The 27,192-nt window shown below is 41.3% G+C and overlaps 1 protein-coding gene across 2 annotated transcripts in view; it reads right to left on the bottom strand.

Annotated features, from left to right (window-relative positions):
- The window catches only part of LOC134288495 (uncharacterized), a 674,651-nt gene that overhangs the window by 153,040 nt on the left and 494,419 nt on the right, over positions 1 to 27,192 (bottom strand). The window contains exon 6 of one of the 2 annotated variants that reach the window (XM_062853534.1): positions 21,027 to 21,152. In XM_062853534.1, coding sequence (XP_062709518.1) covers positions 21,027 to 21,152 — 126 coding nt within the window. Of the gene's footprint in view, positions 1 to 21,026; positions 21,156 to 27,192 lie in introns of both variants that reach the window. The other variant, XM_062853533.1, reaches the window with a different exon arrangement.

Raw genomic sequence — 27,192 nt, forward strand, 5'->3', positions numbered from 1 at the left:
AAAAGTACACAGCTTGTAAGAATTTGAGCAACATATTCATAATAAGGGATTTCGAGTTTAGTGCTTAAGGGTATTTTCAACACTCTCGAACATTGCTTTGGTAACTGCGATGATCCATGTTAACCCTAATCTACAAAATCAAAAACCAGCATAAAAACCTATTTAAATGCCTTAAAAAGTTTTGAAATTCTTTTATAGTCATCCAATAAATACTCAAAGGCCCTGTACTTGTTTTAAACATAAACCATGTAAAATGTGTTTGTACATACAAAGGAATTATTCAAGACTCAAAAGAGAACAATTTGATCAATGTAACCTCGGATTACGATATCCATAACAAAGTCAGTTCTATACAAACTAGATTTCGTTATTTTTACAAGACGTTTCTAAATCACGATGTCCGGCCATTTGGCCGAATGGGTTGCTTGGCCGAATGATGATCAAAAGAATTCAAAGGATCTTTTTGACATTCTAGCTTGGTCTTTCTAGTTTTACCATTCAGGGATAAGTTGGCGATGAAACTGTCAATATTTCATTAGAGATTTTTCCATCTTTATATCGTAGCTGTTCTTTGGAGATATACGGATATGGAGAACAATGACATGGTCACTTGAGTTCATCATTCATTGTTCGGTCAAACGGCATTCGGACAAATGGCATTCGGCCGAATGACCCGAAACCCTAAATCACGTATGAGTACATTCTCTGTGCACTAGGTATACTAGCTTTTTCAGAGGAGGAGTTGAAGGAAATATTCGGTTGTGCCTGTCTGACGATAATATACCGGATTTATACTGACTAGAAACCTGCGAATTCACGTGTACCAAATCATCAACAATATACTGACAAATCACCACTGGTCCCTGCATCATACATCACTTTGACGGTACATTCCCCTAGTCAGCTTCTCTTCATTTCCTCTCCTAGCACAATAACAATGAACTATGTATAGCAGAATCATATCCCGTATAGCAGGGACGAACACTCACACTGGTCTAATACAATTTCACAAGGAATATCTCATTCCAACCTTTTGATCACTTCAAGCTGATCCCTTTTTCTGTGTTCTACTCTTCACCACTCGAAAATCTTCCAACTATTCACCCAAAATCCAACTTCCAGCTGTTTCCACAACTTCCGATAACCGCCACTTAGTCTATCCTCTCAACGGACGTTTTTGCGATCCAAAAACGCGTGCCGCGACGACGCTGATAAAACGAACGTTCAAACCACGTTCGAAGAACTATAAACACAAAACACCGACTAACCGAACGCGGACGGACCGGACCGCCTGAAGCTCGCTACTACAAGCACTAAACCGAACGTGCCTTCACACAACAGTGCCACCACCAGGGGCCTCAACGGACGGACGCCAGACCCAGACTATGGAAGAAAAGCGCGAGGTTTTTGCTCTTTCCACCACCACTACTACCGACCTGGGCTGGCTCTGAATGCAACCCAACAGAGAGACGTACAATCCACCGTCGTCGTCGTTCGTTGTTGCTGTCTCGATTTCTCGCGTTACATTTGAAAAGGGCCTATCCTTAAAATGTAAACAAATCGATTTTGATACCTTTCCATAGCATCCCCCAACAGTAACATACTGTGCAAGCATCACCCGCCTAATCATTAATCTTATCAGAATAAACCCCATCTTCAAAACGGCCGATCATTGCTTTTTTTTTTCAATCATTCATAAGCCCGTGCTCCAAATGGGCCAGTAACGGTAAAATTTTGTTTTCATTTGTTGGTCCTCTCGTTTAAAGGGCCGACAACCGAAAATTTTCCGAACGGCTCTCGGCCCGAGCGCCGAGAGAGCGAATTCTCTCTCTCAAAAACGGCCAATCCTTGATACGATGTCAACAACGGACTCACTCGGGGGGCCAATCCACGCTAAGAAAATTTTAGAAAGACTCACAATAAGGCGTACACCGGGAGAAATTTTTCAAATAAGCTTAACATGTTTATCTATAATTTTTCATATTTTTTTAATAATTTTTAATGCAAACTTGATTATTGAAGCAAAGATGCATCTATTCTTGTATCATTAAAACGAAAAGCACGTTGAAAAATCCGAAAACTGTGAAATACGAATAAGAAATGTGATGGAAAATGTTTGTATCGATTTTTCTCAATGTTTACGTTCTGGGGATAGGCCCTTTTCAAATGTAACGCGAGATTTGTGTGTTTCATATTCATTGTTGTTGGTGTTGTAGCTGCTGCAGTAGCGCTTCTTCCACCAAAAACTAAAAACCTTATTTTTCTCTAGTTTGTTTTGTTTTTGAAATTCACGTAGCCGAGAGCACACGCATCATGCAACGCAGCAACAACGGAGCACCGCAGAAAAGAGCGCCAAGAGAGTTCGAGTCGGGCCCTCTCAAAACGTTTTATCGTTTTCGAACAGCTGATCCGTTGAAAGAAGATGGTGTGTACCTAGTCTTTAAAAAACCGACCGAGACAGAAACGAGAAGCAAGATTGGTGTCTGATGAGGGGATTGCTGTGTGAAGTCATGCCCACTTTGCCGCCGGGGGCTTTTTCTCCGGGGAAAAAGAGCTTTGCGAAGCGACATCTGGACCTGAGAAGGTAGTTCGGGTAAGTGACGTCTAAAGTGTCTCGAGTATACCAAAATGGCGAATCCTGGTCGTTTTGACAGGTCTCCTACTCGATTGGAACTATGGGGATGACAGCAAATCGGCTGTTCCAATTTTGACGTTTCTCCTCTTTGTTATTCCAGACTCGTTAGTGACGATCTTAGAATGGGATACCGTTGGGATGAGAATTAACGGAAACAGTTTGAAACGCGTGTGTCTTCAACTGAGGTTTATTGCAAAGTAAAGTGTTTGGAAAAATAACAATACCTAGTAACTAAGGCAGGGGCGTAGTCAGGGATATCTTGATTGCTTCGAATGCTAACTTGATCACACCCCCTCTCAATCTGATAATCCGATTTTCATTCTTAGCGTCTTGAATCGGTTGTAATCCAGGGCCTTTGTAAAGATGTCTGCAGGTTGGTCCTGTGTTGGGATAGGTTCAATCTTCAAAGTCCCGGAAGCTACGTTATCACGCACAAAATGATGCTTGACGTCAATATGTTTTGTGCGCTTCGTCTCCAGATTCTTCGCCATGTGAATACAACTTCTGTTGTCCTCATATATAGTGACGGGTTTGGCAGGTTCATGCAGGTCTTCAAGAATTCCTAGTAGCCATAGGCATTCGGCAACTGCTGCGCTGAGTGCCACGTACTCCGCCTCGCTAGACGAAGTTGCCACTGTGGTCTGCTTCTTACTGCACCAGGTTACCGTACATCCAAAAACTTGAAATAGGTATCCGCTTATTGATTTCCTGTCCTCAGTGTCCGATGCCCAGTCTGCGTCAACGTACCCCACCAAGGAATGACTTGTAGAGTCGCGCTTGAACTGCAACATCAGATTCTTCGTGCCTTATAAGTAACGGACTATTCGTTTCAGGGCTTGCCAATGCTCATTAGACGGTTGTTGTTGGAATCGTCCGAGATAACCGACAGGATAGCAAATGTCCGGTCGAACGCTCAGCATCACATACATAAGCGACCCAAGCAACTCTCGGTACGGTTGCTTTACTTCGTCTCCTTCTCGATTTAGCATCAGGCCTTTCTCCATCGGGGTTCGAACTGGGTTGCAGTCGGACATTCCAAAACGACTCATCAGCTTCTCAATACTGGCATCTTGAGATAACTGCAGTTTTCCTTCTTCGCGGTTGTAGAAAATCTTCATTCCCAAAAAGTGTCTCAATTCTCCACAGTCCGACATCTCGAACATCGACGCTAAACGTTTCTTCAACTCCATGATCGATTTCAGATTGCGGCCGGCCACTAAAAGGTCATCTACGTACAGAATCAGGATAAGTTCATCTCCATCGTCCAACTTTGTATACAGGCAATAATCGTGTCTTGATCTTTTGAAACCCATCTTGAGGAGTGCATCATTGAATCGGTCATTCCAACATCTAGGTGACTGCTTTAGGCCGTACAAAGATTTCAGCAATCGACAGACTTGACCGGGCTTCGCAGGCACCCCATCCGGGACCTCCATGTAGATTGTTTCCTTTAAACGGCCGTGAAGAAACGCTGTGCGGACATCCATCTGATGGAAATAGTATCGCCGATGTACACCGACTGCCAAAACGGTCCTGATCGTAGCCAGCCGAGCCACCGGAGCGTAGGTCTCTTCATAGTCCTGTCCTTGCTTTTGGAGGTATCCTTTCGCCACAAGCCGAGCTTTGTAGCGAACCGGTCTGCCGTTTTCATCCTCCTTTATCCGAAACACCCATTTGGATTTGAGCGGTTTCACCTCCCTAGGACAGGTCGTCAGCTGCCAGACGTCATTTTTCTTCAGCGACTCCAGCTCACTTGCTACAGCGCGCATCCATTCATCTCGGTCATCTCGACGGGCAATTTGGCCAAATGTTTCGGGTACATCTGAGGATAATGGCACACCAGAAGTTGCTCCGTAACCAACAAAATAATCGAGTAACTTACCCGGTAAAGTGCGCTCCCGATCGCTGCGCCTCACCAACGTTTGTCCCTCGGACTCGTGGTGTTCTGTGTGCGAAGGGAGCGCCGATGCTTCCGTTTCGTCATCGTCAGTTTCGTCGGACTGTTCCGCTTGGCCATCTTCCTCTATCATCTCAGGCTCTTGATGTTCTTGCGGAACGGCTTCTTCGTCCTCCTCTTTTTCGTAGGAATAACGGACTACCAAGGGCGATTGCTCTGCTGGTTCAGCCTCCACTTCATACGGAAAACGGGTTTCATCAAACTTCACGTCACGAGCCACGATGATCTTTTGTCGTCTTCGATCCCACAGCCGGTAGCCATTCGGCGCATAGCCTACCATTACCACTTCGAAGCTTTTGGCGTCTAACTTCTTCCGTAGCTGACCTGGTATCCACGCAAAGGCTCTGCATCCGAAGATCCGTAGTTTCTCCAGGTTGGGCTTCACTCCTAGCCACAGCTCTGCTGGTGTTGAATTGACCGAGAGAGCTGCCGTCGGACTCCGGTTTAGCAGGTACACGCCAGTTAACGCAGCCTCACACCACATCCTTTTCGGTAGCCGAGAATCCAGAAGCATTGCACGAACCTTTTCGATCAGCGTACGATTAAACCTCTCTGCCACTCCATTCTGTTGCGGAGAATACGCAACCGTCGCTTCAATCTGGATTCCTTTCGCTTTGTACCAGTTTTTCTGATTGTTCGAGCCATACTCCGTACCTTGATCCACCGTAAGTTTTGAAATATTCTTACCGAATGCTGCTGTCGCCATCGCTTCATATTCACGGAATCGTTCAAAAACTTGAGACTTCTTCTTCATCAGGTATATCATCGAGAAATGGCTATAATCATCGATGAACGAAACGAAATAGCGAGAGCCATCCCACGCCGGAGGATCGATTGGCCCGCACACATCCGAATGAATCCTCTCCAAGACACGAGTCGCACGCTGTCGAGTTCCATCAAAGGGTTCACGGCACTGTTTGCCCTGCACGCATGGTTCGCAAAATCCGACCTTGTCCGGCTTCGTACCGATACCTTCCACCATGTTTTGTTGTACGATTTTCGAGAGGGCTTGCTGGTTGATATGTCCTAGCCGACGATGCCACAGATCATTCACCTCCGCTTGGCATGCATTCGCAAATGGCTTGTTAAACTTGACTTCCAGCTCATACAGACTTCCCTTTAAGTACGCTGTAGCGATGACCGTGTTCTCCTTCTTCAACGTAGCTTCATTTCCGCAAAACAACACCGAGATTCCAGCTTTGGCCAGTTTCTTGACCGACATCAGGTTATCTCTCAAGTCCGGTATGTACAGCACATCGTTGATTTTCATTTGAACACCTCTGTTGCTGACTCCTTCGATGACGCCTTTCTTCCGAGCTTTCAAAGTCTCGCCGTCTTTGGCCACGTTGATGATGACGGGGCTTGACAACTTGTTCAACGTCGAAAAAACATCAGCATCGTTCACAAGATGGTCGCTTGACCCGGAATCCAATTTGAAAATCAGTCGTCCATCACGGCGTTGAGAGTCTCTTGCGCGACCGGCCATAAAACTTACCGCCTTGCTCTTCGATCCAGCAGCCGCATTTGCTTCACTGTGGTTCTTCTGCCGGCAGTCCTTCTTCATGTGCCCTTTCTTGCCGCACCTATGACACTTGCCGTTGAATTTCTTGAAGGTAGTCCTATCCTTTTCTCCAACGAACGCATTCGGCTTCTCACTCGTGCCATCTTGATGCCTGTCGAGCTGCTTGACTTCTTCGCCCAGAAGCCGTTGCTTCACTACGTCTAGCGTCAAATCGTCATCGCCGAGATTCTCCAGAGCAGTTATTAACGGGTCATACGACTCGGGAAGAGTCCCGAACAGCATCACCACCATATCCGGTTCCTTTAGCTCCGCTCCTGCCACCCGTAGCTGTCGGATCAGGTCATCGAAACACACCAGATGGTTCCGCATGGATTCTCCTTCCTTCATCTTCAAACGTCCGAGTTGCTTCCGTACCAGGTTCTGCGTCGCTAGCGATTTCTTGGCAAATGAATTCTCCAGCGCTCGCCACATCTGTTTCGCTGTCCGTTTGTCTCGAACGATCTCCAGACAATCATCTCCGAGAAAACCAATCAGCATCGACTTTGCCTTCTTCCCGAGTAGCACACATGTTCTACATAGGTCTATGCAACTCTTATATGACCGAATTCAGTCATATAAGAGTTACATAAACTTGTATAGAACTTGTGTGCTACTAGGGTTGTCCGCCTCGCCGAACTTCGCTTTTTCCGCAGCCGCTTCCGGGGAATCTTCAGTTAAGGTATGCTCCACTCCCATAGCGTCCAGATACATCCGCACACGAAAACTCCAATTATGGAACCCTGGACCTCCGTGGAATTGAGGAATGCCGTGCACCGAATCCTTACTGGTCGAGCCCATAACCTCTTAGAATGGGATACCGTTGGGATGAGAATTAACGGAAACAGTTTGAAACGCGTGTGTCTTCAACTGAGGTTTATTGCAAAGTAAAGTGTTTGGAAAAATAACAATACCTAGTAACTAAGGCAGGGGCGTAGTCAGGGATATCTTGATTGCTTCGAATGCTAACTTGATCACAGACGACGTGAGAAGATTGAGCTTTAAAATCGCTTTAAAACTGTTCCGATTCGGAACACCTATTTCAGACTTAGGTAGGTCCTATCAATGTTGATTGATCCCCTTTTACATATTGTGCATCCTAGCTTAATCACTCAGATTCTGCTGATCTGAGTCAGCCGCCATAAGATTGCGCCCGTTTGATTTGTACACGGCGGCTGACAGCTCCACCCGGCGGCTGCAAAACAGTTTTAGCCAAGGTGCACACCGTGTACAAATCATACGTGCGCGGTCTGGCGCGATCTGAGGCTGCGCGTTTCGAACGCAACTTGCTGAGAATCTAAGATAAGCGCGACAATACGCAATGTAATGTAATGTTCAGCGTAGCGGACGTACCATCACCACTATCAATAGATAGAAGAGATGCATGTTCATACTGACATGAATCGGTGAGCTCGTTTCATGCTATATTTTTTGTGAATATTTAGTAGCATAATCATTAAAGGTTTACAGAATATATTTTTCTGCGACAACCATCTTTTATGCTTCTTCTTTTTGGTGTAAAGTCCCTACTGGGACCAAAGCCTGCTTCTCAGCTCGAGCACTTTTACAGTAATTAACTGAGAGATTGCTCTGTCAATGATCATTTTGCTTGTGTACATCGTGTAGCTGGCACGAGAATACTTTATGCCCAAGGAATTGAAAATCAAACCCGTCACCCTCAGCAGAGTTGTGGCTATTGAAGCCCCTAATCATCTTTTATGTATTTAGTAAATAATAAATGATTACACTAGTTTTCAAAATAAAACGAAAGTTGTGAACTTCTGTCAACGACCAACATTTTTGAAGCACAACTTAGCGCTGATTTTGAAACCGGCTTCAAAAAAATTAAAGTAGAACAGTTTTTGACTTTTTGCTCAATAACGAGTTTTACAATTTTTTAAAATATGGAATTTAATAAAATTCAAATATCTTGCGTTTTGTTCAATAAATTTTTAATCTCTTTCCATAAAATAAAAGCTGAATATAATGTCATTCGATCATCTGAATGCAGGTCAGGGAATGCGTCAGATTGATGAAATTCAAGATATTGGCGAGTATTGGGGACGATTTCCTTAAATTTTAGCAAAATTTCCCAAAATATATGAAGAAATTTTTTTTTTTAAATAAGAAAACAACAATTTAAAAATTCTTTCTCAACGTTTATTTGACATATTATATGTAGGCGAGTTGCAGTAAAAAATTCAGCTCAATCGGACTCCGATCGATTAGCGGAGCATTGATTACGGAGAATGAGATGTGTGAAGTGAGCGACTTTGCTTAAAAATAGAACAAAAATCGATTTCAAATCATCAACCTCGTATGGAAAGTAGAAAAAAAATCCGCTCTACTGTAATTTTTTCCCTTCGCGTTTTCGAACTCAGGACATGATTCTACACCAAAAACGTTCATCAGCTTACCGAGTTCAAAAATTCTATAAACTAGTGTTATTATTCTGCAGTTCGTCATTCTAAGTGTGAGCTAAAGTTTCTATAGAACAAATATTATGGTTTTGCATTTATGAACATAGTTTGATCGATCATAGGTTTCAACTGGATGATTGTTGATTCTCTGAAAATTTCGGATCATAGTCTAACAATTTGGCTTATCTTGAAACAGACCCCAAAAACATCGGCATAAGACATTTTTCATTGTACAATTTTAGTAATTATGAACCGATTTCAAAGGTTCATCGAAAGAGAGTATGCGATAGCTTGGCAACTAGAGAGCATGTCAACTGAAAGTGTACCGATTCTGTGCCATTTTTTTCATCCAATTTGTTGATCTTTGGAAATTTTAACAGAATCTTTTCATTATATGGCGACCGTAACAGTGCAGCTATTTAGTGATTATTTTTTGGGTTTGTACTTTGTTCGCCGGCGTAAAACCCAGGAAGTGTCATTGTTGGTACATGTGTATTAGGGTGCCAATGAAAATCGACTTTTAGAATTTCAAAAACGGGTAGTGCTCAAAAGTTTCGTCTCCTCAAAACTCAAAATTTTAGCTCAATCGGACTTCGCTAAGCGCTAGCCCAAAGCGGTCAAAGTTTGGCTGTTTTGAAACACGACAAATATCCATGTATAGGGATACATGAAAATTTCGAAATCGAACATTTTTTTTGATGCCAAATGCCTTAAAAGTGCATGAAACGTCGAGATCTGGTGTTATCTCAAAAAAAAATTTTTTGGAAAAAAAAATCACTTCTTGGACATAGAAAATTTTTGAGTTGCGAGAGTGAAATGAATTTGAAATGGAGGATTTGAATTTAGTTGCTGAAATATTCATGGCAATAGTAATGGAACATGTATTATATCATCGTTGGCAACTGCTAGCATACTATATGTCATATTTCGTTAGGATAGTTCACTTATTTTGCATTAGGATGGTCCTTTTTGTAGAAAATAATAAAAAATAAGATAATAGTTTTAAAAACTCTCTTGTATAACCGTAAGTCATTTTCAATATTGTATATACATAATATTTCATTAGGAAGGATCATTTATGTTTTATTAGGGTGGTTCTTTGAGATGCAAATTAAGAACAAAAAAAAATCTAGTAAATTTACCAGTTATATTTTTGTATAGTTTGAAACCATGATCCTTCATTGACATGTAACACTTTGTTATGATATTCCTAGATCAACATGTGAAAAGAGCGTAACAAACATTGCGAATTTCTGTTTCTCCTGTCCCTTCCGGACGTGTCCCCAATTATTCGCAATGGTTTTTGTGCTTCACTTGTTTTGCATTAGGGTGATCCTTTTTGTAGAAAAAAAAAATAGTATTTGTATTGTATTTTCCGTTAGGGTTGTTCTTTCAGTTGGAAATTAAGAACAAAAAAATATTTCCAAAAAATTTATCCAGGTAATATTTTTTGTTTAGCTTCAAACCATGATTTCCTACAAATCTTTCGGGACCTATCTATAATGAGATACTAACTAAGCTCAGTGTACCAGTGTATGGCTATAGTACCTCAAATTCCCCAGGTAACCAATAAGCATTTGAATAAGCCGTATTTCAGTTTTATATCTGCATTTGACCTGCTTACTGCCATATGAAAGCAGTTTGACTGCTAAACTTCCCTATACAAGCAATTGAAATGCTACTTAAAACCTGACAGCAGGTATGTAGCATTTAAGATGCACTGTAGGTTTTGGTCAACAAGCAGCATAACTGCTTCATTAGTGCCATAAAACTGCTAAGTGGGATGAGTGATGCTAAACTCACAACACATTTCCACTTTTAATTTACGAATTTATTTTTACGTTTTTATGATGTATTTCGTACACCAATGCGAGTTAAACTGACATAATAAGAAAAGTACAAAGTGAAATCATATAGTCATCGCAGTAGGCAATTATGCGAATTCGATTGGTACATTGAGAGTTCGCTCACATGTTTTTGCTAATAAGTAAACTTAACCCTAGTCGTGCATATTGGGGTCATTATGACGCCTAAACGTGCACCAGGTCAGCGAAGTGAGCGCAAGCTAATGCATGAAGAAGATAAAACATCGCTATAAAATATCATATTATCGCCTACTACGATGTAGTCATACCTTACAACAGTTGTTTTACTTTCTTATATGACTTTACTAGATACTAAAAAAAAGACACGGACACCATCTTCAACCAGACTGAACGAAACCTAACACTAGACAATGGACACGACACACATTACAAGCACCACTGGATACGAGGAAGAAACATTTCTTGCGAAAAGTTTCATCACCCAGAGCGGGAATCAAACCCTCACCCCATTGCGCGGTACGGTTATACGCTTGGTGACGCTAACCGCCAGTGTTGGTAAAAACTCAAATTCTCAAATCTCATGCTTGAGTTGTTTCACGCGTGATTCTTGACTCGCCAAACTCACCGACGAAAAAATCATGCATGAGTTGACTCGCGATTTCACTCATTGCGTTATTTCTTGGTGTTCTTATTATTTACATCGAAGTTTTTAAGATTATATGATAGAACAAAAGCAAACCTATCGTACAACAACATTGGGTGTCGTTCTAATTGTTTTGGATTCATTTTACAAGCGAACGAGATTTCGGCGCTTGACTCGTAAGAACGAGATTTTGCATGAAAATCTCGCGCGTGAGAAAATGATTCAGAATCGCGCGCGAGTTTGCTCACGTAGGAGCGGTTCATGAGTGTGCTTTGAGTGTGATTTTACCAACACTGCTAACCGCACGGTCACGACGCTCCACAGGCTACATCGCAATAAGTTCAAACAATAACATCATATGCGATGAAAATTGTCCATCCGATATACATATATGCGATATAAGTCACATTATACGATGTACAGAGTACATCCTTATGCGACTTCTGGTTGTCTGGGAGGTGATGTGTTTGAACCTGGTATTCACAGCATTTCTGGAGGATTTGTCGTACGGTAAAGATCTGGTTCGTTGTTGACCGGCCATCGATGAAGCCGGCTTGATAACTTCCAACGAACTCATTCGTTTTAGGTGACAGACGACGGAAGATGATCTGGGATAACACTTTGTAGGCAGCATTCTAAATGGTGATCGCTCTGAAGTTCTCACATTCCTAATGGTGCCTTTCTTGTGAATGAGGCAGATTACCCCATTCCTTCCACTCCTCCGGTAGCTGTTCGGTTTCCCAGATCCTGAATATTAACCGGTACAGACAGGTGGTCAACTTTTCTTGGCCCATCTTGATGAGCTCAGCTGCGATACCATCATTACCAGGTGCTTTGTTGGCTTTGAGCTGGTGAATGGCGTGGGAGATGGAGTCCCCTGCTGCACTGGCGTAGCCGTTTCCTCCGTGCCTACGTTCTCGATGCCATTTAGGTGCTCATAGAAGTACTCCTTCGTCTTTCGATCAGCTCACGTTCGTCCGTCAGGAGGCTCCCGTTCTTATCCCTGCATATTTTGGCTTGCAGCATGAAGAGATGTGTTGAACTTCTGATAGAACTTCTGAGTTTCCTGGGGACAACAGTTCCAATTCTTCGTACTCCGCTTCTTCCAGGCAACCCTTTTTCTCCCAAAAGAGGTGAGTTGTTCTCACTTCTTTTTGTAACTTTCCACGGATAGCTTCACATTCTTAGTACCAACGCTGACGCCAAATCAGTTCAAAATTCCACCACAAATAAAACCTGATTACTGCATGTGCGTATTAACCTTCTTGTCTACACTGTTTCCAACGATTCTGTATCCAAGTCTCATTTTCCTGATAACGAAACTCTTGATGAAGTTGTCTCCTTTTCTTCAATGATCAATTTTGAAAACGTGTTTCAACCAGGTTATTCATACGTGGATATGTAATCTTAACCTTGTGTCTGAACCTTGTGTCTGCCTAGTGGGCATGGCCGTTTCAATATTTGTATCAATATCAATGCATCAATAAAAAATACTGCAAATATTAATGCTGAAAAGAAAATATCAAAAGTGATGTTGGTATTCCCAGGATGCGTTTTAATACTGGCTATGCAAGATCTAGAATTGTTTGATTTTATTATCATCTTTATCAACGACATTTTAGTCCTGTACTGGTTCATCTCAAGACTCACGGATTATCTTCCCTTCCAAACTTTGCGATTTTGCCAGAGAGGGAAGGCGCTAATATGAAACGCCCAATTGAAAAGAACACGGTGATTCTGTGGCTGTGAAATTATTTTAAATTGAATCTGAATTGAAAATGATCATTAAAAGAATGAACCATAGAAAATTTACCAGTGGTACCTCTGTTTGTCTATGTTTCAACTCTGAACTCATGCACATTTACCATACACCATTCAAAAACCTATTTTCAAGTTCATCGAAATCCTCTGAAGCATATTCTTCCTAATAGGGTATCGGGATGCTTCGTTGGCATAGTCCCCTCGTTCGGCCTATCTCAACGTTAACCAAAAACTCAAACAAACACGCATAACTGGATATCGGAAAAGCTATCCGGCAAACAACTGTAACATTTCGTTTCAATTTTAGCACTTTTGAGCATTAAAATGAATGAAAATATCACTTTGTTTAGCTTTTGTAGACGCCATGATTCTTCGGCTTAGTGGGTAGTCTATACACATGATCATAAATGGCATGATTCTGGAACATTTCGAACTGACTTTTCAATAACTCAACATTTGATTAGACGGTCAAAGACGCTATTTTGAACTTGTATATTTGTTTTCAACGAATAATAAATATTTTACAAATTTAATGTGGGCCGAATATTGAGGACATTTTTTCCACTATGTACCCAAATCTTGGCCCATCAGTAAAGTGACGTCAACAACACCGATAAAGTGAGGTCAACAACATTGCTTGCATAAGAACCAGAAAGAACGAACAGGAAGAAAGATTTTGTGTACGGTGACTGTAAAAATCTAACACAATGATAGGGTTGCGTTGATTTCGTTAATAAATTAAGAAAGAAGTTTAGTTTAAGTAATTTATTTACAGTTTTTAAAAAAATTGGCTGCGAAAATGTAATTTACAAGTAAGATTGGTGAACAAATAGAGATAATACTTCAGCAGAAATATTGAAAAATGAGATAATTAGTGGTTCTCGTGCATGGACAGCAATAGGCCAACGTTGTATCCACTAATAGGCCAATTTTTGTACCATAGACCAACGTTGCATACCATCGCATCGAATCTTTTCAACTTAATTAAGTAAATTCTTGAATATTGACGTTAGTTTACTTCCAATTGGTGAAACATGCAATGCCTAGAGTGTGTAAAAGGCTCAACATATTATTTCTAGTGCTATTAATTCATGAGTTATGGTCAAAATTGTGAAGGCGGCTTGCAAATTAGGCCAAGGAATGGTACATATACCCTAAACCACAATAAGTACCACTCTATGTACGCTCTCGGCAACCAGGATTCTCAATCTTCGCAAGCGCTTAGGTAAGCTGTTTTCAATCCGAGCTTACTTTATTACCGGCTCTGGCTACTTTTATTCCGTGGAAGAAACAAGGTTTCAAAAGAGCGATGAAAAACACTCTCGTTCGGTGGCCAACCAGCAGCCACAAGGTGTGTGGAATAGTATACCTTGTTTCCTTTGCTACACTGAAAGTATTGTTTTGTATACATTATGCATGTATGTGTAACATTTTTTTTCTGGTCACTGTGTATATTATACATTAAAAAATGTTTAGAACAGATTTTCACTGAATGCATTGAAAACTGATATAAGACTGTTTTAATTGACTAGGGACTACGTATTATTTTCATTTCGTGGACAATCTCAACAATTTGTCGACACTGATCTCCCCCGTTCCCTTGTAAGATATTTTTTGTTAAAACCCCAAACATTTGTGTATGGGACGTATGCAAAAGTTTTACTACTATATTATTCCCATTAGATTAAAATCTCAGAATTACGTATGATCTCAATCAACTCCACAACCATAACTATTCCCAGTGCATCCATAAGCTCCCAGTTGGAAGTCGATCTGGTTAGTGGCTAGTGCCAGCCACTTTTTTATCCCGCCTCAACAGACCTCCGCTTAGAACGAAAAGTTACGACCTCGTTGGAAGCTCAGTCAGGTAAAGCAAAAGTTCTCGAAAGCATTTCACCACAGGAGTCCCAACCTCGGCATGGCAGGCAGGCCACGGCAGACGCCGACGCGGCCGTTGTTAAAGTTTTCTGTTTTCCATTTTCCGATTAACGTCGTCGTCGTCGTTGTTCTACGCCCACGCGTCCCATTGCGAATTTTTTAAAGCTGTTTTTATTCCTTGTGGGGGTTCTGCGTGTTATTTTTTTTTTCTGCGATTGAGCCAGCCAGCCGGTTCGGTCGGAGATGAGCGAGTCTCGGTGTAAATATTTGCTTGCCCAAATGGATTTTCCCGGTTTGAGTGATATTCTTTTTATGATGTAGGTAGGTACCTAGTCTGCTTTTTTTCTTATTCAATTCAGGCTGTGCGGTGGGATTTGGGTGGACAAGATGTTTTTGATATAATTGAAAAACTTATGAGTTCCACGATAAAAAAAAATATGGATGCGTTTTCATCGACATATTTTACAGAGCAACTAACGAAAAATAGCAAGTGACGGGGCTGGGATCGAACCCATGACCATCCCTTATGAAGTGAACGTGTAGCCACTACGCAACGGGCCCCGGCTTGTGGCATAACTTTATTATCGTGAAAAAATATTACATTTTATAACGTATCAATATATTTTTGATAAACGTTAAAAATTTCATTCAATTTGGTTCATTAGTTTGCGAGATATGACCGTTCAAAAATTTGTTGTCTAAAAAATAGTGTTTGACCAAAACGGCTCTAACTTCGTGAAAGATTGACCAATCGAGCTCCAATTTGTACCAATAATGCACATATGATACATTTATAAACAGTCGAAATTTATGATTTTTGTATGCACTCTATGAAAAGTTACAGCTTGTTGATCTTTTTTGTGAGAGAAAAAAAAGTTGCCCAATCATATTGGCCATCCCCTCTGAAACCTCCTTTTTAGTCAAACTATGGCTGATCCGAAATAATTTTTGCCATACAAGCAATGACAAAACTAAAGACTTATATTTTTCAACACTTCGCATAACGGGATCATTCATAAACCAAGTTGATGACCATGTTGACCATTTCAAGCCCTTTTGCCCCTTTCATCTACACAACATTTTTAAAATTTGTGTGATCACTTCAACGAAGGCGAGATTCTTCTTTGTGGGCTGATTCTCGAGACACAACAGTTTAGAATTTCTACGACTTACTACTACCACCTAGCGGATATATTTAAAATCAACAAGCTTGTTATCGGGGAATAGCTCTTGATGCCCCGATCAATTTTTCCAAAGACGAAATTATATTATATGGGCAGATTCTCGAGATACTGAAGTTAAGAAATAAGACCACTTAGCGGATAAACCTAGAATCAAAAAGTTCTTTATCGATTGGCTCTTGATGTTCTGATCATTTTTTCCAAAGGCTAAATTCTTCCATCTGGTCCGATTCTCGAGATACAGCAGTTTAAAATTTCTAAAACTCACTAGCGCCACATAGCGGATATACCTAGAACCAACTAGTTCACTATCGGACAACTATTTATGTCCTGATCAACTTTGCCGAAGACGAAAGTCTTCTATTAGGTCCGGTTCTAGAGATACAGCAGGGCCTAAAACTCCATTAAACAGCCTCCATCTTTAATCTGAAGCCGCCATCTTGAATTTTAGACCGCCATATTGGATATTCAGGTCGCCATTTTTGGACTTAAGACATTTTTCCCATACAAAATATATCGTTATTGCATGGTATAAGGGCCTAAAACTCCATTATACAGCCACCATCTTGATTTTGGAGCCGCCATTTTGGATTTTAGACCACTATCTTGGATATTCAGGGTGCCATTTTTGGACTCCGGACACCTTCCCCATACAAATTATAACCATATTGCATGGTTTTAGAGCCAAAAACTCCACTTTACAACCGCCATCTTGAATTTGGAGCCACCATCTTGGATTTTAGACCGCCATCTTGGATATTCAGATCGCCAATTTTGGACTCCAGACGTCTTCTTTTTACAAAGTATACCCATATTGCATGGTTTTAGAGCCTTAAACTCCATTAAATAGCCGCCATCTTGAATTTGGAGCCGCCATCTTGGATTTGAGACCGTCATCTTGGATATTCAGGTCGCCATTTTTGTACTTCAGACATCTTTATCATACCAAATATACTTTTATTGCATGGTTTGGGGCCTAAAACTCCGTTATACAGCCGCCATCTTGAAATTGGAGCTGCCATCTTGGGTTTCAGACTGCCATATTGGATATTCTGGTCGCCATTTTCGGACTCCGGACATCTTCCCCATACAAAATATACCCATATTACATGAGTATTAGTGCCTAAAACTCCATTAAACAGCCGCCATCTTGAATTTGGAGCCGCCATCTTGAATTTTAGACCACCATCTTGGATATTTAGATCGTCATTTATGGACTCCAGACATCTTCCACATACAAAATATACCCATATTGCATGGTTTTAGGGCCTAAAACTCCATTAAACAGCCGCCATCTTGAAATTGGAGGCGCCATCTTGGATTTTAGACCGCCATCTTGGATATTCTGGTTGCCATGATTGGACTCGAACCATCTTCCCCATACAAAATATACCCATATTTCATAGTTTAGGGCTTAAAACTCCATTATACAGTCGCCATCTTGAATTTGGAGCCGCCATTTTGGATTTTAGACCGCCATCTTGTATTTTGGACCGACATTGTAGAATTTTTGGTCTCCTGTGTTGATATCTGCACAAAATTTGTAAACCATGCTGAAGGTTTCAAAAATCGCCGCAATTTGATGTGTCACATGATGGGGCTTGGTTCAGTTTTATATGTGGCCAGTTCTACTGGTGCTGGTCCGGATCACTCAAATGGCCATAACTCAAGAACGCCTTGACCGATCCGGACCATTTTTAATAGCCAACAATGCGGTAAAATTCCGGTTCGATTCGAGCTATAATCCGAAAAATCGATCGATGGAAAGTACCTTAAAGGTGAGTGAACTTATTTTGCGCACAGACATACATACAAACACACATACAGACGTTATCTCAAACCATCGAACTGAGTCGATTGGTATATATGTGATTTGATCCTCCGAGCCTTTTTTCGAAAAATCGTTTTTGAGTGAACATATAGCCTATAGTACACTCAGTGTACGAGAAAGGCAAAAATGTTGTATTTCCATTTAATTCGAAAAATGAAACTGAAAATCAATGATCTCAACAAAGAGTAGTTTTGTTTTTTTTTTAATTTCGAGAGTTTGATTCCCGCTCCAAGTGATGAAACTGATGAAACTGAAGGATTTTGTGATGCCTTCAAGAGATCCGTCAACGATTCCTCCACAAAATACATTTCTTCAAGGATAAATCAAGGAGTATCTTCGGAGATTTCTACAGGACTTCATTTACAGATTCCTCCTAATTTTTTTATTCAAATATTTCTCTTAAATTCCAAACAATGATTTCTCAGAAGTTCCTTTAGGGATCTCTTCGGGATTTTTTTCAGCGGTGTCTTCAGTAGCTCCTCTAGATTTTTTTTTCAGAAGGATTCAGAGATTCCTCCAGGAGATTCATCAGGGATTTATCTAGAAGTTCCTTCCAGGATTTCTATACGAGGTCCTCCAAAAAGTAGGATAGGCATTTCTTCAGAGATTTCTACCGGAGCTCCGTCAGAGATTTCTCCAAGATTTCTTCAAGGATAAATCAAGGAGTATCTTCGGAGATTTCTACAGGACTTCATTTACAGATTCCTCCTAATTTTTTTATTCAAATATTTCTCTTAAATTCCAAACAATGATTTCTCAGAAGTTCCTTTAGGGATCTCTTCGGGATTTTTTTCAGCGGTGTCTTCAGTAGCTCCTCTAGATTTTTTTTTTCAGAAGGATTCAGAGATTCCTCCAGGAGATTCATCAGGGATTTATCTAGAAGTTCCTTCCAGGATTTCTATACGAGGTCCTCCAAAAAGTAGGATAGGCATTTCTTCAGAGATTTCTACCGGAGCTCCGTCAGAGATTTCTCCAAGAGTTCCTACAAGGATTCCTTTAGAATTTCAATCATCCAACTATTTCTCCTGGCGTTCCTTCAGAGATCTCTCAAGGAGTTCCTTCAGGTATCGATCCGGTAGTTTCTTCTGGGATCTCTCGAGTTGTTCCTGCAGAGATTCTTCCAGATGAATCCAGGGATGCCTCAGGGATTCCTCCAGGGAATACCACAAGAGTCTCTTCAGTAATTTCTGCAGCAGTCCCCTCAAGGATTCCTCCAGGAATACTCACAAAAAATTTCACAAAATTTTCCAGGAGTTATTTTAGGGACAGAAGGAGTTTTTTTATACAGAAGTTCCACCAAGAATTAATCCAGAAGTTCCTTCATGGATTCCTGCAGTATAATAGTTCTTTCAATGGTACCTCCAGAAAGGGGATCAGGGATCTTCCCAGGGGTTCATGAGGAATTCCTTCACAAGTGCCTTACTGCCGTCCTACGCATAATTGTCCCATGTTATATGGGAATCCCATATAACATGGGACAACTTTGCGTAGAACGGCAGCTTAGATATTCCAACAGGAGTTCCATCAGAGATTTTTTCAGAAGGATTCAGGGATGTCTCCAGGGAGGATTCAGTAATGGAGGAAATCTGACAAGAGGTCCTTTAGTGATTAGTCTAAGAGTTCCTCCAGGGATTCCTTTTGAAGTTTCTTTTGGGAATCCCAAAAGAAACTTCAAAAGGAATCCCTGGAGGAACTCTTAGACTAATCACTAAAGGACCTCTTGTCAGATTTCCTCCATTACTGAATCCTCCCTGGACCTCTTGAAAATCTTTCGGGATTCCTCTTGGACATCCTTTGATGATTCTTTCTCCAATTCCTTCGGGTATTTATCTTCGATTTCCTTTAGAGTTTTCTCCTGGAAATTGTACGGGTATTTTTTTTCGCGATTTTTTTTGGAGATTCCTGCTGGAATTACTCTGAGAATTCCTACTGAAATTCCTACTGCTAGAATTTCTTAGGAAACTCCTGCTGGAATTTCTTAGGGAGTTCCTGCTGGAACTCATTCGGAACTTTCTGCTGGTATTCTTCCGGAGATTCCTAGTAACTTCCGCGAGGATTCTTTTTGGAATTCCATCCAGGATGCTTCCTGACATATTTTCGGGAACTCGTTCTGATTTTTTTTCAGGGATTCCTCCAGGAAAACCTTCTAGGATTCTTCTTGCATTTCCTTCGGTGATATCTCCTGAAAATCCTTTGGGGATTCCAGCTCTAATTACTTTGGGAACTTCTGCTGCACTTTCTTTGCGGAATCCTGCTGGTCAGGGATGCCATGTATACAGATTTTTCTGTATTATACGGATTTTTGAGCCTCAGTGCAGATTACGTTTTATATGATGTGCAGATTTTTGAGCAAGAGGGGTTGTTATTCCTTTGTATGGGATAAAGATTTTTGCTCCGGATTTTGTAAGGGATACAAAAATTTCAAAAAATAATCTGGCATCTCTGCTGTTGGTACTCTTCCTGGAAAATTTTCAGGTATTTCTTTGGGGATTCCTACTGGAATTCCTTCAGGGTTTCATTAGAGGATTCCTTCAGGATATACTTTGGAGATTCCTCCTCCAATTCCTTGGGGGTTCTTTTTGAAATTGTTTTGGATTGTTTTTTTCTGGAACTCTGTTGGAATTCTTTCAAGCATATCTGCTGGAATTCTGTTAAGCATTCCTGCACAAATTCTTACGGGGGTTCTACCTAGAATTGCTAAGAGGATTCCTCCTGGAAATTTTCGAGTATTCCTCCTGTAATTTCTTCGGGAATTCTACCTGAATTTATCCTGAAACTCATATAATTCATTTTCATTAGTGTCACACACTACTATCAAACAGATGTCTACTCCTTAGTTAATTCTTTGTCAACTATTTATCCCCGTGTACTCGAGGTCTATGTATCGATGTGTTCTACTTCTGAGGATTGTTTGACATTATGGATATTGCATTTGCTAATCAATTCCCAATTTCTGACGAAGTTTTGCACTTCCATTATGTTTCGGAAATAATATACATAAACCGTGTATTTTATGTTCGCTTTCAATGGGCTGCTTCTTACGTTCACCATAACAGCACTTTCGGGCGTCGGGCGTCGGGCGGTCGACGGTCGATTGGGGATTACTGGGGCTTAAATTTTACGCGTGGTTTGCCAAGTGGATTGCCACCAGAACAATGTTTCCCCATAATTGGATAATTGTTAAAAGGTTTCGGATGAATGGATTCCATAGTTCTTTGCATTCCTTCTCGGAGAAAAAAAAAATGTCATCATTTTCGCCCCCACGTTTCGGATTGGACCTCTGACTTTCCCGTTCCCACTTGAAAATTGCGAGGATGGCAGCAATAATGGACTCACCTGTAGCGCATGAAGGACTTTGGCAGCGAGCGGCTTTTCAGTTTCATTTCAAACTTTCGTTTGATTGCGGCCGACGACGAGCTTGAGGATGCCCGGTGCGACTTGGGTGCTGCGACGTAGGTCGGTCTGCTGTCGTGTTGTGGAGAGACACCGAGAGTGGTGACACCGACGGGTTGGATGGACATTTCCGGTTCGGTGCGTTTCCCAGACGGTGCGTTGTGTTGGGGTTCAGCGGGTCGATGCGAACGGAGTGCGGGCGAAGGAGAAAAGTAATAGAAATGGAAATGAGTTTTCTATGTAGATCAGATAACCTGGGGAGGAGATTGTGTTGTCTTATAATATCTTCAAGAAGGTTTCTCGGATTTTATAATATGATTTGGATTGCATTCAGATTTGAGCTGCTAAAAATAGTCATCATGGTAATTCCCTGTGGTAATATCTTCATCTTATGTGTCGCAGTTTGACCCTGCGTTTTGCTGAATTTTTGAGCCTACTAAAATAGTTTGAAAAACAAATTAAAAAACTACTGCATATATTTTAGCAAAACCGATAAAATCAGATTCAGGGGTGGCTATTTTGTTTGCCGACATGACTCTAAACTATTTCAGTGTTGTTTGTGTTGAGTGGCAGCCCCGGTCTGTCCGGTCTGAAGCTTTATCCAACACTTGGATATCGGAATAGCTGGCTCAGGACCAATGAAGTCATGTGATGCTCCAGTGCGAGCTAATTCATCAGCCAATTCATTTCCAGCGATGGAAGAATAGCCAGGTACCCATACAAGGTGAACAGCATTTGCTGAATTCAGCTTCTTTTTTTTGTATTAACAAGATTTTTAACCGATTCAGCTTCTTGATTTGAGTTTATTTATTTGCTCTTTCCATCTGGCTTGAAGCCCTAATGTTTTTTTTTTTAAATGAGGGGGAAAACCTGTTCCTCCTAGGCTGCTCTATCAGCTACAACTTTGCCGAAGGCTGCATTCAAATCGCATGGCTCAATAATTAGCTATCGGTTTTTATTCAGAATCCAAACCTTTACTCATGATGGTTTAACTGTTCGATGGGCATCACTGCATTTTGCAGTGAAACATAGTAGCCATGATTTATGTATGCTATCCTTGGGGCCATGTGCAGCAATGTTGCCTGCTGGAAAGCTGGAGGATCACTGTTGAAGTTTCTCCAGTTGGGTAAAAATCGATAACTAATTAATAAGACGTCCAATTTAAATCCTTCAAGGCATATGGGGGAATACTATTTATGGCCGATAATGATAAACTTCGATTTCTCATAGTAATTTCCATACAAATTTTAAAGGGCTTGTGCAGTCTTAATTTTCCACCAAACGAGCTCACATTTTTTTTTTCCAATCACTTAACCTTATTTACAGCTCTTTTGTCCACTAGGGCACTGCGATTCCAATTGGAAGCTGTACTTACAATTTGTACAGCGCCTAAATATATTCTATTCTAATTCTACTATATCCAACTGGTTGCCGTTGCGCTGCTTTCACTTTCTACCCTAACATGGTAGAATGATGAGCACGAGGAAGCTGATGTGTGGCTGTTTGGTGGTTCCCGTTTCCAGTCCGATTGGGGGCCCATTATGAATTGCCGTTCGCCGATGTCCATGTATCCGGTCCATTTGAGCCATTGGCTTAGAAGAGGGTCAAGGGGAAAGAGCAATTGACGAAAGTGCCGGGCTGGGATTGAACCCATGACCATCTGCTTATGAAGCAAACATGTAGCCACTACGCCACGGGCCCCGGCATGAGCTCAAATTTGTGTATGCCTTAATCTGGTTTTGATTCGAATAAGCATTGTGAAGCAAAAACGATTTATTGAACCTCGCTAATGTGTAGTGGGGCAACGTCAAATAGAACTTCGAGCGCTGTCATGGGAGTTGAAGAGAACACTCCTGGCATCGCCATTAAGCACATCCTTTGGAGATGGCCTAGTTTTGATTGGGTAGTTCTCATTTCGCATTTTTGCCACCACACAAGACATCCAAAAACCAATATTGATCGAACAACAGTTGTGTAAATCCATTTGAAATACTCAGGTTTCGGACCCCAAAGGTTCGCCGCCATTACTGCTAATAGGAAGAACACGCCGCGATATAGGCATACCCCTAAGAACGAAGTGCGAATTCCGAAAAAGCTACCGATCGATAGAACTTGTGATGAAAACAGAACAATACATAGGAGGTCGGGTGCCTGAAACTTTTGCCAGTCTTGGTAAGGTGGTATGAACTACCAGCTACGATGTATTCGTTCAACACATGGCCTACTTGCCTAATTTCACCTTCTATGAATTTTCATACTTGTTCGCAGCCTAGTTAATACTATCATATATATCATTTCATTATCCACTTTGATCTCCACTCCCTTATACTCTGAGTAGAAAAAGACCAATATAGCCATAAAATGATTAAGTTATAATATAACAAATGTTAGAAAGTCGTCGGCAGAATCATAAAAAATAACTATAAGTGGTTAATCCGCTATTATTGAGTTTCCTCAACAGTGTATCTACTAGGGCCTGTCCATAAACTACGTAGACTCTAAGGGGGGGACGGGGGGGTCTGGCCAAAGTCTACGCTCCATACAAATTTCGAAAATTTTGTATGAACAAAAGTCTACGAGGGGGGAGGGGGGGTCTGAGAGGGCCGAAAAAAGTCTACGTAGTTTATGGACAGCGCCCTACGAGATTCCACAAAAGTGGTGACAATACTCCCTCTTGGGGCATCCACAAACACTCCATTTCCTAATCGCCGCTTGACGCAATTTCGGCAAGGGATGTCGATTTTTGAGGATTTGGTTATCATTGGACATATACCATGACCGCGTTCGGCTTCCATTATGGCAACGAATTGCACGTTGTCGAAAGCACCCTCGATATCTAAGAAAACACCCAGAATGCTTTTGAGCGAATGACTCCTCGATATCGTAAACAACCTTGTTTAAAAGAGTCACAGTGGGGGATTTTTTTTTATTATCGTATAAATTGGTACGAAGGTTCTCAGAATTTTAGGAAATTTTTTTCACAGGTAGGGTTTATATAAAACTAAATTGGAAAAAAAATAAAAACTCCAGTGGAAAACAAACATTTTTCACAGACACCACTTACTTTGAAAAATCATAACTCAAAAACGAAGCCTCGTAGACACATTTTTTTTTGTGAAATCATAAGCAATTTCTTTTCAACATTTGAAAAAAAGGAAAACAAAATGAAAATTATTTTCCACAAATTTTTTCACTGTTGAGGAAAATCGGTTGGAAAAGACGGAAAACTATTTTCGAAGTCCGGAAAAAAAATTCAGAAAGGGAATTTTAAAATATATATTTTGTTAAATTGGTTTCTCCGTTCCTGAGTTATGACCAATTTTGTGGAAATTGTCCAGATGTTGGTTGCACTATCGAACAAAATTTTAATTTATCGAAAACAGCAGAACCTTGGGAAGGAATCCTTGATGTCATCTAGAAGGAGCAAACTTGTGGAAGCCTAAAGGAACCTCGAAGCAAGGGATTGGAACCCTATTTTTTAAATAAAAACTCGTCTGAAAAAAACATGATTTTGGAATTTTTATCAGACACTTAACCACCGACGAACCGACGTGACAGTGGTGATTCAAAACTGTCCCCCGCAAATGTAACGATCAACCAGCGAAGCGAGCGCACGCTTCTGTCAAATCAGCGCAGACGCGAACCTCTTCCTATATGAATACACGGGAGTTTGGAGTCAAGCTATCAAAACAACGCGAACCATTATAGAGGAGGCGGTAGTGTTCGGCTATTTTTCATCATGGCGTCGGGGACAACAAATTTGAATTTATTTGTTCTAGCTGTCACGTCGGTTCGTCGGTGACTTAACCAGAATATTTCTCAAGATCCTCTAGAAATTTCATTCAATTTATCTAGCAAGCTTATCTCCGAATATCTTTTAAAAATTCAAGCAAAACATTTTCAAATACTCTTTATGCCTTTTCCACCAAAAATTGACTGAATAAATCGCAAATTTATTTTGATATTTTCCATGCTATCCTTTCAACTTAATTTTTTATGTCTTTATTATCGAGACTTTCAGCCCAAGAACTTCTTCATAAGATCCATTGGGTAACAAAAATTACTCAGATTTAGAATTTAGATAGGAATTCCACTCAGCATGAAAAAAATATGTATCTTAAAAATGTTATCTGGAACATAAAAAAAAAATCCGGAAGATATCTTGTGAGGAAAATCGAAAGAAATTACGGGAGGAACCCCTGAAAGAATGCTGGGAAAAATATCTGAAAAAAAAATCTCTGGACAACCACCGTAAGAAATCCTCGTAGAAATTCATGAAAGAATTCAGGAGGAATCTCAGCAAAATATCCTAATAAATCTCTGAAACAATACCTGAAAGTTATGCCAGAAGGAATCCCGGAAGAAGTTCCTTAAGGACTCCTAAAAATGTAACTGAGAAATAACTTGAAACTGCCCACAATACCAAATTTCAAGAGTAAACAAAACTCTTCAATATGAGAAATTTACTACCGTTTCAAACTAGTAATAAAACTGCCAGAACTCTCAACAGATGGCGCTCCATTCGATTAGTAGCGACATCTAGGTATTAGTAGCTAGGCAGAAGTTTTGACAACATTGGCTACCTTGCTTACGTTCGTTTTTCGCGAGCTATGGATTTTGCCACATTGAATAATGAGAGAACGTGAATGGATAATCATTATTTCATGATATTCACCGTTTTTGTGGCACATTGATTTCATGATTCTCATTCATTTATTTAGTTAACATCAAATTCATGATAATACTGAATCAACAATTTGCCGCCATAATACTCGATTTGCAGCTGCAGCTCTCCAACGTCGGTCACGCCCAACACTCGCCAGATCACGCTCCACCTGGTCCGCCCATCGTGCTCTCTGCGCTCCACGCCTTCTTGTACCAACCGGATGGTTAGCAAACACCAACTTTGCAGGGTTGTTGTCCGGCATTCTTGCAACATGCCCTGCCCACCGTATCCTTCCGGCTTTGGCTACCTTCTGGATGCTGGGTTCGCCATAAAGTGCAGCGAGCTCGTGGTTCATCCTTCTCCGCCACACACCGTTCTCCTGCACGCCGCCGAAGATCGTCCTTAGTACCCGTCGCTCGAAAACTCCGAGTGCTTGCATGTCCTCCTCGAGCATCGTCCACGTCTCGTGCCCGTAGAGAACTACCGGTCTTATTAACGTCTTGTACATGGTACATTTGGTGCGGGGGTGAATCTTTTTTGACCACAGTTTCTTCTGGAGCCCATAATAGGCACGACTTCCACTGATGATGCGCCTTCGTATTTCACGGCTCACGTTATTGTCAGCCGTTAGCAAGGAACCGAGGTAGACGAATTCTTCTACCACCTCGAAAGTATCCCCGTCTATCGTAACATTGCTGCCAAGGCTTGTCCTGTCTCGCTCAGTCCCACCTACCAGCATATACTTTGTCTTAGCCGCATTCACCACCAGTCCGACCTTTGCTGCTTCACGTTTCAGGCGGGTGTACTGTTCTGCCACCGTTCCAAATGTCCTAGCAATAATATCCATGTCATCCGCAAAACATACAAATTGGCTGGATTTCGTGAATATCGTACCCCGGCTGTTGAGCCCGGCTCGTCGCATAACACCTTCCAGGGCGATGTTGAATAGTAGGCAGGAAAGTCCATCACCTTGTCGTAGTCCCCGTCGAGATTCAAATGAACTGGATAGTTCACCCGAAATCCTTACGCTGTTCTGCACACCGTCCAACGTTGCTCTTATCAGTCTAGTCAGCTTCCCGAGAAAGCTGTTCTCGTCCATAATTTTCCATAGCTCTGTGCGGTCGATACTGTCGTATGCCGCTTTGAAGTCGATAAACAGGTGATGCGTTGGGACCTGGTATTCACGGCATTTCTGGAGGATTTGCCGTACGGTAAAGATCTGGTCCGTTGTCGACCGGCCGTCGATGAAACCGGCTTGGTAACTTCCCACGAACTCATTTAATTTAGGTGAAAGACGACGGAAGATGATCTGGGATAGCACTTTGTAGGCGGCATTCAAAATGGTGATCGCTCGAAAGTTCTCACACATTAACTTGTCGCCTTTCTTGTGGATGGGACAGATTATCCCTTCCTTCCACTCCTCCGGTAGCTGTTCGGTTTCCC

Source organism: Aedes albopictus, chromosome 2, assembly GCF_035046485.1.
Source record: "Aedes albopictus strain Foshan chromosome 2, AalbF5, whole genome shotgun sequence".
Lineage (NCBI taxonomy): Eukaryota > Metazoa > Arthropoda > Insecta > Diptera > Culicidae > Aedes > Aedes albopictus.